This window comes from Plecotus auritus (genome assembly GCF_963455305.1).
Source record: "Plecotus auritus genome assembly, chromosome: 8".
Taxonomy (NCBI): domain Eukaryota; kingdom Metazoa; phylum Chordata; class Mammalia; order Chiroptera; family Vespertilionidae; genus Plecotus; species Plecotus auritus.
The window spans coordinates 93,199,061-93,212,364 of record NC_137782.1 but is presented as its reverse complement, the minus strand read 5'-3'; the positions used below and the strand labels follow the sequence as shown (position 1 = coordinate 93,212,364).

Sequence of the window (13,304 nt, the reverse complement as noted above, 5' to 3'; positions counted from 1 at the left end):
TCTAGTGTGGCCTAGACCTGTACCATGCAATGCAGTAATATTTTACATGTGGCTCTTGAGCACTTGCCATGAGCCCAGTCTGGGTTTTGAAGACTTGGTACAAAAAAAGTAAAATATCTCACTAGTGACTTTTTAATGTTAAGTATATTTTGAAATAGTAATATTTTTGAAATACCAGGTTGAATTAAATATGTTATTTAAATTACCTGTTTCTTTCCCATCTTTTTAAATGTGGCTGCGAGAACTTTTAAAATGACAGGTGTGACTCTTGGATAGGACAGATCTAGCTCAGAGGTCAGCAACCTCTTTCTGAAAAGTGCCAGATGGTAAACGTTTTTTCCTTGAGAGTCATAAGTCATTTTTCCTCCACTCTGCCCTCATAATGAGAAAGCAGCCGTAGATGCTACGTAAATGAATGGGCGGGGATGGGTGCCAATAAAACTTTATTCACAAAACCAGGCGGCGGGGCAGGATTTGGCCTGCGGGCTGAGCATGGTCCAGCTCCGTGGTTCTCAACTTGGGGCAGTTTTGCCCCCCAGGGATATTTAATGTCTAGGAACACTTTTGGGTGTCATGATTGTGGGGTGGGTGCTTCTGACGCTTGGGTCCAGGGGTGCTGTTAAAATCCTACAGTGCATGGGACAGCCCCACAAGAGAGAGAGATCTGGCCCCACGTGTCTGATCTGGCCACCAACATGCCCTTGTGTGCTGTGCAAGCCTCTGTTCGGGCACGTGGGTCCCTCATCTGTGAAGCAGGGAGGATTACAGAACCAAGTTAGTTATGCAGAATGTGCTCAGAGCTGGGCACGCTCGGGGAGTGTCCCCTCGGTCATTCTGCCCAAGCAGTGCGTGCCCCTTGCACACATACGGAGGCCAGAGAGAAGGGCCCGGCCACTTCTCACCATGACCCACGTCTCGGTGTGCGTTCCAGGTCCACTTCATCAACCCGGAGACGGTGCCCAAGCCCTGCTGCGCCCCGACCCAGCTGAACGCCATCTCCGTGCTCTACTTTGACGACAGCTCCAACGTCATCCTGAAGAAATACAGAAACATGGTTGTCCGGGCCTGTGGCTGCCACTAGCCTCCTGGAAGGCAGACCCTTTGGGGCCATCTTTTCTGGATCCTGAGACTCACCACCCAGGTGTCCCAGGCCCACCTTGGCAAGGAGCCAGCGGACCAGCCGCCTGGTGCGAGGCCTTCCCGTCCCCCTCCCCAACTTTAATGGCGTAGGAGCGTTAAGGATTTGAGAGGCAAATGGCTTTTGATCAGTTTTCTGTTGTCATCCTATGGACAAGATCCTATAAGCTGCTGCAGGCAAAAGGTAACAGGAAGAATATTACAAAAAGAAAACCTGCCCGGCCACGGTCGTGGGCTGTGAAGCCTCAGCCGTGCGCTGACTCGTTCCCGGGGCAATGAGGAGCGCCTCTCACCCAGGACCCAGCGGTGGGAGGAAGGGGTGCAGGGAGGGGTGGGCGTGTCGTGTTTGTGCTGAAGGAATGACGCGGAAGTGCCTGTAATACATGTCCCAATAAAACGAATGAATGAAAATGGTTAGGATGTTACAGATATATTTTCCTAAACAATCTATCCCCATTTCTTGGTTTCCCCTGATTTCATAAACAGAGGCTGTGGCTGGCGGAGGGCGGGGTGGCCCCTCTCCATTCCATTTGGGTTTTGTCTGAGGTTTCCAGAGACCCAGGGTTACGTAGACTTGCCCAAGCCCAAGATTTGGCTGGGAGGGGGAAGGGCAAATTCTGCTCAGAGGAAGGGATGGGTTGATCTCGAAGGAAAAATGCGTTTCGTCATTCAGCTGGGTGTGTGATGGCCCTGCGGCCAGCAGATGTTCGCAAGCGCTCGTCCAGTTCCCCCGGCCAGGACATCCGTGTGGGGCAGAATGGAGGACGACAGCGTTAGCACAGAACCGGCGACTTGACCCTGAACTCTGGCCAACGGGGCCCTGTTTAAAGACTCCCTAAGGAAGCCTAGCTCTCCACAGGGCTAACTACCCTTCCCCCAAGTAGGCTTGCCTGTTGTGCAGTGACAGCTGCGTTCTGAAGTCTGGGTTCAGTCTGGGCCGCGGGCCCCTCTTCTCATTGGCAGACCCCTGCTGAGGGCTCTGCAAATGATCGATCGGCTCCTTGAAGCGCAGTGGGAGCTGTACTGGGCGTAAGTGAGCTCCCCCAGATCTCCAGGGGAAGGACCTAGAGCCTTTGAGAGTGATGTCCTCGCCCAGTGTCCCGATTGGAATGGCTCCTGGGGAGAGCCTTCCTCGCCTTGGCCGGTAGCTCCCTAAACAGTGTGCACCGCCTCCCGCTGCAGCACAGGGCTGGGGAGCACAGGCTCTCTGTGCACAAAGACCAGCCTTACCTAGAGGCCCTGGGACAGGCTCTGGTGGGACCGTTCTTCTGTCGTGATTAAGTTTGTTGCTGGAAACCTTGGGAAAACTTTGTTTTTTACTTTCTTTTGCTTTTTCTTCTTCAGTAGCTTGGGCTGCAGCCTTCACTCTGGCTGATCCACAGGGAAGAGTCGCTGTTTCTGTGACATTTTATTTCATCTGTTGGCAGATATGGGGGTTTTTGTGTGATCCCCTCTTGGTGCAAGTTTTCTCACCTCTGGTTAGCATCGTTTGTACATTGAAACGTGTAAATAGTTGTTACAAAACAAGTTATTTATGTCCATCAGAAGCTCCTTTAGACCCTCTTCCAGTCGCTTGTTTGGGACGATGAGCTTGCTTCCCTCCAACCTGCTTGTTTTCTTATTTAAGACTATTTATTAACGGTCGGACCAATGTACCTTCAACTATTTCGTAGAGCAGTCCTCAGCGAAAATTCTGTATAAATAGACAAAATAAAAAGGGTTTTGACTTTGCAATAAAAGGAGACATTTGGTTCTGGTTCCTGGGCCTGTGTGTGTTGTTTTTTTTTTTCCCTCTCAACTCTGGACAATGGCATCCCCTTGGTCTGCTAGAAGCTCTCTGCCTGGCCTCCGCCATTCACACACTGTTTATCATCCAGGCCCGGGGAGGAAGGGGCACTCATCAATATTTGGTGCAGCTGTGTGGGCCGCTGGGCAGGAGAGATGGAGCCCAACAGCAAATGTGAATTTGGTAGGCTCGACTACAAAGATCCTTCCCTGAGTTACATGTAGCACAGCTGTCAGCAGCTGTTTCTAAGAGGCAGGGGGTAAATTAGCTGTGTTTACTGCTAACATAGTTGAAAGGTTTAGTCATCCCAATAAAATAGAGGCACAAGAAAGAAAGAAAGAAAGAAAAAGGTGGGAGGGGAGTGTACACCCAAAAGTTTTGAGCAGCACAGGCTGCAGAGCCGATGTTGTCCAGTGCAGATTATTTCGGTGGTTTGGGGGCTGCTGCCAGTTCCAGGCCCCAGCTGTGGACGGCCCACCTCAGGCCTGTGAAGCGGCCAGGGGCCTGCTGCCCAACTGCACACAGAGCAGCCACGCGCGTGGGACAGCCTCTTGGGTTCCTTTTCGCTTTGAAGTGCACGCTAAGGTCACCCGATGGGTATTAGGATCCTGGCCATCACTTGGCCAGGCTGCTCTCTCTTCCCTTGGTGCCTCAAACAAGCGGCAGCTTTTAACAAGTTCCAGGCCCTGTGATTTCCCAACCACTTGTCATTGTCCTGATGCTCATTTGAGCTCTTGGTCTGTTTCCAGGCTTAAGACCAAAGTTGCAGACCAGGGGCCAGATGTGGCCTGCAGACGTGTCTCATTCCCTGCATGGTGTTTATACTTTTTTTAAAAAAGTGAATTCATTTCCAACATGTTTTAGGAAATCAGAAAATTGGGGTGAGGAAAAAAAGAAATCCCAAATTCTGGCTTCCCTGGAGAAATTGGCAGATCTGGCCGTTCTCATTCCTGTGTAGAAGCTCTTGGCTGGAGGCAAAGAGCAGTTGTTGCCACAGTCTCCACTACTCCCTATTACCTCTCTCGCAAAGATGCAAATGTCAGTTGCTGTGTTAAAAATTGTAGATATCTATTCATTGGTCTCTGTTAAGAGTAGGAAAGTAAAAGCTAGACTGAGAGAGCCACACACTTCAGGAAGAGCTGATGACAAATCTTTTGTTCATCCCTGGCTCATTTCCCCCATTTTACACCTAGTCAGGCTCCCACAGGCTGGTGTGTGTGTGGCTGCAGCACCACAGGTGGCCTCATCTTTTGCCCACCTTCCCCCCCGCCCCCTCCTGGTTTCTATCTCTCTTGCTCATTTCCATCTTAGGGCATTTTCTGTTGCTGCTTCTCCCAATCCTGCTCACAGAGCACCTGCATCAGGTAATGCTGCTCCCACCACAGGGCCTGACGTCACTGCCAGTCATGCTGAGAGGGACAAAGAGGTGAAGAAATTACTCAAAATCCCCAGCTAATCACTGCTGGATCCTGGAATTTGAAATTTGAACCCAAAGCCTGCGCTTACACAGAATAAAAGTTTATTTTCTCTCACTTAAAAGAAGTCTGAAGGTCAGTCATCCAAGATCAGGGTGGAGCTTCACGGTGCCATTTGGGATCTAGTCCCTCCCATCTTTCTGTTCTGTTACCATAATTCATGGCTTCCAGCCTCACACTTCACCTCATGATCCAACATGGGTGCTGGGGCTCCAGTCATCATACCTATAGTCTACCCTGTCTGTGCCCTTTAAGCAGCCATCCCAAAGGGTAGACTAGCAAAAACAGTCAAATGGCCACACCTAGATGCAGGGGACACTGGGAGCAATAGTCTTTATTCTGGGTGGCAATGTACATAGTCAAAAGTCAGCAGCCAGCGTCCTGTTACTTTGTGAATTTTATGAATGCTAAGAGGTTAGCAATTAGCTATGTGTATTAGTTTTCTATGACTGCATAACAATCACCACAAACAGGGTGACTTGAATCACCAGCTATTTGTTACCCTACACCTGTACGGGTCAGCAGTGTGGGTAAGGCGTCGGGTTCTCTGCTCCTGAGAGCACAAGGCTGAGATCAAGGTGTTAGCACCTGCATTGTGTTTCAAGCCCATTCAGGTTGTTGGCCAAATCTCATTCCTTGCAGATGTAGGACCGAGGTCCCCAGTTCCTTGCTGGCTGTCAGCTTCTGGAGGGCATTCTCCTTCCCACCAGGTCCTCTCACACATGGCTGCTTGATTCTTCAGAGCCAGGAGAATCGCCTCCTTCTTTTAAGGCCCACCTGATTAGGGCAGGGCCACCCAGGCTAATCTCCCTTTGATGAGCTCAAAGTCAATCTATTAGGGCCCTTCATTACATCTGTGAAACCCCTTCACGCTTGGGAGTGATGATTATATATTGGGCAGAAACCTTGGAGTCATCGGATTCTGCTTACACAGCACCTAAGCTGCACTACACAAGTCGGAGGTATCTGAGAGAGAGGACCCTGTGTCCCGGCCCCAGCCCTGTCGCAGGTAGGAGCACACCCATCTTCTGAGGATCCTCAGGGTTATCTCGTGCAGACATCTTCCCCTCGCCTATGGGTCGGTTCCTCCTGACTCAGACCCCTTCAGGACTCTGGCACTAGCCTCTCTTGGTCTTAGATGTAAGGAAATAAAAATAGAAGAGGGAAAACACAGACCTCTCCCAAGCCTTTGGAGTTGTGACAGCTGTTTGGATGGAGGCAATGTGCACCTGGGCTGGGAGCACAGCGCTTCCTCCACTGGCTCCCGGTCCTGCAGCCTGCCCTAGTCTTAGACACCCACTCCACCATGCAAGGCCCCGCCCCGTCTCAGACACCCACTCCACCATGCAAGGCCCCGCCCCGTCTCAGACACCCACTCCACCATGCAAGGCCCCGCCCCGTCTCAGACACCCACTCCACCATGCAAGGCCCCGCCCCGTCTCAGACACCCACTCCACCATGCAAGGCCCCGCCCCGTCTCAGACACCCACTCCACCATGCAAGGCCCCGCCCCGTCTCAGACACCCACTCCACCATGCAAGGCCCTGCCCCCGTCTCATGCACCCACTCCACCATGCAAGACCCTGCCCCGTCTCAGACACCCACTCCACCATGCAAGGCTGGGAGCTCTGCTCTGCCTGTGCTAAGCCTTGGGTCACATCACAGCACCAGGACCAGGCTGCAGGACTGAACAGACAAGCCCGGGCACGGCCAGCTTCCCAGGAGGCTTGAGCACCACTCAGGGCCCGGGCTCTGAGCAGCCTGGGTCTGGGTGAACGCCTGTTGCTGCAGCACCAGATTCTGAACCTTTTGAACAAGCCCCACAGCTTCATTTTGCTCTGAGCCCCTCGAGTCCATTGGGGCCTGTGCCCAATGGACAGAGCAAGGACTTTTGTGCTAGGCCCAGGGTCTGAGTGGGCCTGTGCCACAGTCACCATTCAACATGTGCGCTGTGGGCACCTCGCTCTGCGGATAGTTTCTGGGCGTGGAACACACGCTGTGACTTTGGATGCACATCCAACCACAGGCAGAGCAGGTGAACAGGCAAGCAGTCAGGAAAGCGGGACCACGCGGACTGGGAGGAGGTTAGCACAGGGCCCAGGAAGAGATGGAGGCACCCAATCAGGGCAGGGGAGGCGGGTGTGTGAAGGAGCAAGGTGGACCGGAGAGTCCCATGTAGCTCCCAGGCCTGCAGGGCCATGGCCAGAAGTCTTGGGGTTCTGCTTGCACAGTAGCTAAGCTGCACCACACAACGCGGTTAGAGGGAGCTAGCGACACACATGGAGAATCCCTGGCACAGAGCAGGCACAGGGGCAGGGCCAGCAGGAGACCTGTGACCAGCAGAGGTGGATCAGTCAGAGGGGTTTTCAGACGGGACACTCTGACATTTGGGGCCAGATACATCTCCATGTGAGAGGTGCCCCATGCCATGTAGGGTGTATAGCCTCCTCAGCCTCTACCCACTTGATGCCAGTAGCACCCCTCAAACCACCTGTGTCCCCAGTCCCCAGACCTTGCCACGTGTTCCCTGCAGGGCACATAGCTCTCTGTGGAGAACCACCAAATTAGACTGAGCTCATTCATCCTCCTGCAGGCGCTCTCTCACTCATCCTCCTACACCCCAGCCCTCTCCTCCCTCACACGCTGCTCCAGTGGCACCCCTCCTTGCGGTTCACCCCCAGGGCCTCCTCCCTCGGGGCCTCTGCACTGCTCTGCCCTGGCCAGGAGAGCCCTCCCTCCAGGCCGCTGCAGGCCTTCCCTCAGCCACTTCAGGTCCTGTCCCCGGCCCCCTGACCCCTCTTGGTCACGGCGGTCTCCACCTGGCCCTCCCTATCCTTGTCCCTCTGCTTCTCTCTCCATAATGTTCATTGACACCCAAAACCGGCATGTTTTACTTAATGGTGTGGCTGTTGTCTTCTCACCCTCCGGAGAGCAGGGGCTTTGGTTTGTGTGGGTCACTGTGGGTGTCCCCAGTGCCCAGCTCAGGGCTTGGCACACGGCAGAGCTTCTTGGACAAGTTTGATGAATAAAGGTCATTACTGTTATTAACAGGCCCTGCCCCCAGTAGCTGACGACCTTGGAGAGGCCTTCACCCCCTGCACCTCCTCCTCTCCAGTCAAGGGCAGAGCAGGGCTCTCTGTCGGCTCCTCTGGGCAGTGCCTTGGCAGCTGGGCAGCAGTGGGGGGTCACCAGTGCCACGTTTTCCCAGGTGCCCAGGACTGCCTCCAGCGCAGCAGTGAGCGACTGCTGCCTCTCACTCGAGCCCGGCAGCTCTCCACCCTCCGCTCCCAAAAGGGGCGGCTGCGGGAGATGGGAACGAGGAGCTGGCCTTGCATCCTGCTCTCTTTCCCAAACTCATGTCATCATTTAAGGCCACAAGCATGCCACTTAGTAACATGCTGATTCCCAGGAGAAGTCTGTGTGTCGGGGTGGGGGTGGGGGGTGAAGGGGGCGGTGGGCAGGGCTGTCGACACTGGCTGCCCTTTGCTCAGAGGCCCAGACCCGAGTAGGTGACCTCGATGGCGCACATCCTGATTAAGTTATAGAAATGCGGAGTAAAAATGGTTTAACTGCTAAGGCCAGCAGAGAAATGGCGTATTTGAGCTCTGACCCTTTCTAAGCGGGTCTGGACCCAGGGTCTCTCCATCTTCAGAGGCTTTAGCAGAAGTCGTCTTGCCCACTCGGCCGAGCCCAGAGCTGGAGTGCCACGGCCTTGCCCCTCACCTGGCACCACACCTCGCCCGTGGTGGGCGGGTCGCCCAGAGGTGCCCCGAGGGGCTGGAAATAGTCGCTCTGAGTACCCTCCTTCCCAGCCCGCCTTGGGGAGGGCAGTTTCCGGCCCGATGGCGCCTCTCCAGCGCCCCAAGCAAGCCCTGGCCTTCATTCGCCCCTTGTTGAGCGTGTCGATGAAGGAAAGGATGACAGATGGCCTGGGCCGCATCCCATCGGCCCTTCTGAGTGGTCCCTAAAGAAACACCATTAGTGGGGCCCAGCGGAGGCTCCTTATCTTTGCAGTGGGCCTGCTGATAACGCTGGCGGTGCGCGCAAAGCCTGGGCGAGACGGGCTGGCCATCTCAGGGCGTTTGCTTCCCATCAGCCTGGTGACCTTCAGAGTATAAATAGTCCGGAGGCTCCAGGCCGATGGGCAGGTGTGGTGTTGGGGGCGGAGTTGGTATGCCTGGTCCTCAACACGACACCCCCTGACACTGTGTGCACAGACCTGCCAGCTGCCGCTGCTGCGGGTCCTCAGCCAGTGCGGGGGTGTGATCAGCGGGGAACTCACCCCATGTTGCTTTCCAGCTTTGCCAGCCGCGACCTCTCATCCCTGCCGCTGGCTATGGGGCGTTCACCTTGGATGTCTTGCACAAGCCTTTGTCAGCGGTCTATGGCTCACCATCCCAATGCCGCCCTGGCTATAACATTGATTATTCCTCCTCCCAGATTGGAATAGGAATGCCACACAGAAAAAGGTGACAAACTGCCCAGAAACCCTCCCCCGCCCTCCCCGATGGCAACACCACACACATACACACTCCTGGGTCCTGGGGTAAATGTCTGCCTGGGCCTCTCCACGCTCGACTCACTCTCCGCTATACCGGCAGCAGGACATGAGCAGGAACAAAGACGGAGGAGCTCCGCTCTCCTGCCTCCTGCAAGACGGAGAGGACACCACCAGCCAGTGGAACCAAGCAGGCAAGCGACGCCTATCAAGCAGAGAACATGGTGACAGCAGCGACAGCAGCCGGGGACACGGGAGAGTCGCCGAGGGCACGGTGCTGCCAGGGCTGCTCTACAGACACGGTGCCTCTGAGAAGGTGACGTTTCAGCTGGGACAGGATGACAAGGGGAGTCACGTCAGCCCAGCCCTACGGCCCCCAGAACCAGGGAAATGGGATCAGGATTGTGTGGCCCTTTCCCGTTTTCTACTGAGCTCTGAGCAGCAGCAGGAAGGCACACACTTGGCAAGTGGACATTCAGAATGGTGGTCTCTGCACCTGGACAAATCCACAAATAGCATCATAGTCCCCAGGGGTCCCCTGCACCCCTTTCCAGCCATCACCCTGCCCCAGGGTGACCTTGGCCTGGAAGCCTCACTCTGTAGAGCAAGCATGTCAAACTCGCAGCCTGCGACTTAATTTTTACAATATCCTGTTATAAATAACTAGAGGTGCACGAAATTCATGCACTGGGGGGGGGGGGGGGCGGGCCTCAGCCCAGCCTGCAACCTCTCCAATCTGGGACCCCTCGAGGCATGTCCGACTGCCCCACAGGGATCGGGCCTAAACTGGCAGTCAGACATCCCCCTCACAATCCAGGACTGCTGGCTCCCACCTGCTTGCCTGCCTGCCTGCCAGCCTGATTGATGCCTTACTGCTCCCCTGTTGGCCCGGTCACCCCCAACTTCCCTCCCCTGCTGGCCTGGTCGCTCCCAACTGCCCTCCCCTGCAGGCCCGGTTGCTCCCAACTGCCCTCCCCTGCCAGCCATCTGTGGTGGCCATCTTTGACCACATGGGGTGGCCATCTTGTGTGAAGGCATGAAGGTCAATTTGCATATTACCTCTCTATTATATAGGATTATTAATGAACTATGTTTGCTAATGACTGGTTACTATAATCATGTTGCATTCATTTCCATTATGCACCTTATGCACAGGCACACCATTTCTCTCCACTAATACTAGCAGCGAATGTTTTAGCAGCCAATTGCCACATCATTAGTCTTGGATTGACTTGTTTGGTGTGCACAACAGGAAATATTTTGCTTTTGGAGAACAAGAAAAATAGGTTTATTTGTGTTACGCTTATTAATTTGTGCAGTTATTCAGTGTCTGGTAAGCTAATGTTCAAGAAAAATATTAGTTTTATTAAAATGTTCTATTATTTTATGTTATTGATTACTCATTTATTTCAGCCCTTTGTATTCATCATGTCTCTATCGAAATAAACCTACGTTTCTATGAAAATTGAAGCTTTTGTTTTTTTGTGGCCCACATAAACTTAAACCTTGTTTATTTGGCCCGTGTTAGCCTTTGAGTTTGACATGCTTGCTGTAGGTTGTTGTCTGTTTTAGAAAGTTATGCACCCAAAACAGTATGGCACGTGTTTCTGTGGGTGTGGCCACTGTTCCTCACATTATGTTTGTGAGATTCCCTCCTTGTGTGTTTTATTGTACTTTATTCGTTTTCACTGCCGTAAACATTCCATTATGTAAATGTAGCAACTGTATTGGTCCGTTCTCTGTGGACGGGCATTCGGTTTTCCACTTCCTGTCTATGAGGAAACACTGTCGTGCACGTCTGTGCCCGTGTCCTGGTGGACACACAAAGGTGGCCCCATGGGGTCCACTCCTTGGGCCGGAGAGCATGGCCTGGGCATAGGATGAGTGAGCTGCGCACTGCCGTCGGTTCTGCCGATGTTCTGTGAGGCAGTCGAACCACAGCCTCACCTTCTGAGAGAGTCCCGTTCGCCCCACATCCTCCCAGCCTGGATACTGTCTGTCTTTTTTTCTCTCATGTATTCTGGTGAGTTATTCCATTTTGAATTTTGTAATTTAATTTAATTTTTTTGAGGGGGATCCACAACCACGCAAAAGTATCTAGGGACAAGGTCAGGGCCAGACAGACAAGAGGAAAACTCTCGGCCTGTTGCTGGTTCCTGCATGGCTGGGCGCTGCTCTGGGAGTTTCCATCGTCCAGGAAGGGAGATGCTGTGATTGGCGCCTAAGCTCTGTGAGGGCCACCCATACCTGGAAGGCCAGCTCTCCCCACCCTCACAGAGGCTCTGGCAGGTGTAGCGACGGCTCAGGGGATGGGAATTTGGCCAGAGAGGGTGACTGGTTAGGAGCAGGAATCTGAACCCCGGTTGCCCCTACTCCACCCCTGCTCCTATCCCTGGCGCTATTTTGCCCACCAGGGTGCTCCCCCTGCCCAAGTTGGGTGAGACCGGCATGGCTCAACTACCGCAGACCAGCGGTAGTCTCCTGTGTCTTGGCCTCTGCCCCAGGCCTTGAACATCACCCAGGGGGGCACCCACTGCCTGAGAACCTGAATGGGAACCAGGCAAACAGCCTCTTGCCCACACCTGTACATGGATGAATGAAAACAAAATCAAGTGAGCTCATTGGTCACCTACCAAGCACAGCCTGAGAGAGGACTTAGCAATTGCCTCGCTCACTGGCCACTTTGGCCGAGCTGCCTGCTGGTTCAGGTGAGGAATTCCCTCGCTCCGTGAGTCCTGGTTCACCTGGCCCGGCAGCCCTCCGCCAAGCCGCCAACACCGGGGCAGCTGTGGCGAGAACAGCAACGTGTGGATGTATTTAGGATTTATAGATGGGCTGCTTCCCAAAAAAGGTTTTGTGGGAGACTTAGCAAAAAACTTAAACGTATGGAAAACAGGAAGATTAAACATAAAATTGGAGGGAGAGATTTTTCAGAGGCTCAGGGAAGTTAGTGGTGGCGGTCACCTGGGCTGGAACACCACATACATGTTCCAGGGCTGCTTGGGGATTTGAGGCCAATGCTGACCCTGGGAGGCAGGCCTGAGAGAAAAGAACTGGCCCCTTGCTAGGGACCACCCGTCTGGTTTGCCCGAGACCGACAGGTTTCCTCGGCACGCGCACATTTCTGTGCCGACGCTGAGAAAGGCCCCGCCACCTGGGTCGCCCTCGCCCTCGCTGACATCCCTGGAGCTGCTGAATCCAGCTGTACTTGAATGCAGGCCACAGACCCCTTTTATTATTATACTAATGAATTCCTTTCATTATCCCCCCCTCCCAATAGAAAACTGTCCTTTTGTTACCATTTAGCTTCAATTTCTATTTGTGCAGAGGCAAATAAAAAGTTAAACTGTAATACAAGATTCCTAGTAAAAAGCAGGTGCTCAACTCTCTCTCCAGCACTGGTCCTACCCTCAGCCCACGCCCAGGTTGGTCTTTGCCATTTGAAATGTATTGTACTGGGCACTTGATGGGTGCTTTAATCTGGGCACTAGTGCCTCTAGAGAAACCACTGTTCTTTTTACCTTTTCAGCTCTTTCTTCTATTTCAAATTAGCATGCCCCGATTATTCTTTCTTGATTTCCTATTTTAGCCACTATTCATGGTCCTCTCATACAGAAAGTGAGGGTTGACAACCTTACACTGTCTCCATATACAAACATGTCCTCCAGCAGCTCTGAACCCACTGGCCCTGATCTGTAGTGGGACTACTACTTAGTGTTTACATATGATGGCCATGTAAGTATCAGTCACCTCTCCATCAGGTAGTATCTACTGTGGCATCATTTCCTTTCTTGTATGACCTTTCGTTTTTCCTGGAGTTTGTGATTGCCTTTAGAAAATACTCCGCTTCATTTTCTCTGTATTCACCACAGTCTTTGGCCAATTCTCCAAAAAAGCCCTAAAATTTTTCTCATCGCAAACATATTAGGTAATCCCGTAGATGATTTTCTGGGTTTGTTTTTGTTTGGTGTTTAAGTTATTCCTCCCACTTCCTTCTCAGTGGCTTCCAGGCCTGCTGCACCATGGGCGGTCCCCTCACACCCTCCTGGAAGTTGCTGGGTCACCATTCCCGGACCCCACGCCTCCCTCTCTCATGGGTTATGCGGTTGTGTGGCTGGGACCAGGTCTTCGGGAGCTGCCTGGGATGAGCTACACGGGAGGCAACTGTGTGAATCTTCTAATGCCCAAAAACATCATTATTCTATCTCCAGCCCTCACTGGTCAGCCCAGTGCAGAATGTGAGCAGAGAGTCATGTTCCTGCCAAGGCTTGGCGGCTCCCAGGCTTGGCTCGGGCTCCCAGACCTGCAGTATTCCCACTGTTGCGGTTAAGAAGTTCTGATTCCTGCTCACAAGTGTATGGCTTCTCCCCTTCTCTCTCTCTGAAAACTTGGAGTGTCTTTTTCCACT

At 53.2% G+C, this 13,304-nt stretch overlaps 1 protein-coding gene across 1 annotated transcript in view; it reads left to right on the top strand.

The window, feature by feature from the left end:
* The window catches only part of BMP7 (bone morphogenetic protein 7), an 81,977-nt gene extending 79,076 nt beyond the window's left edge, over positions 1–2,901 (top strand). The window contains exon 7 of the mRNA XM_080684562.1: positions 932–2,901. Within this exon, the coding sequence (XP_080540688.1) occupies positions 932–1,081 (150 nt within the window). The 3' untranslated portion in view covers positions 1,082–2,901. The remainder of the gene's footprint in view (positions 1–931) is intronic.
* Positions 2,902–13,304: the final 10,403 nt, after the last annotated feature.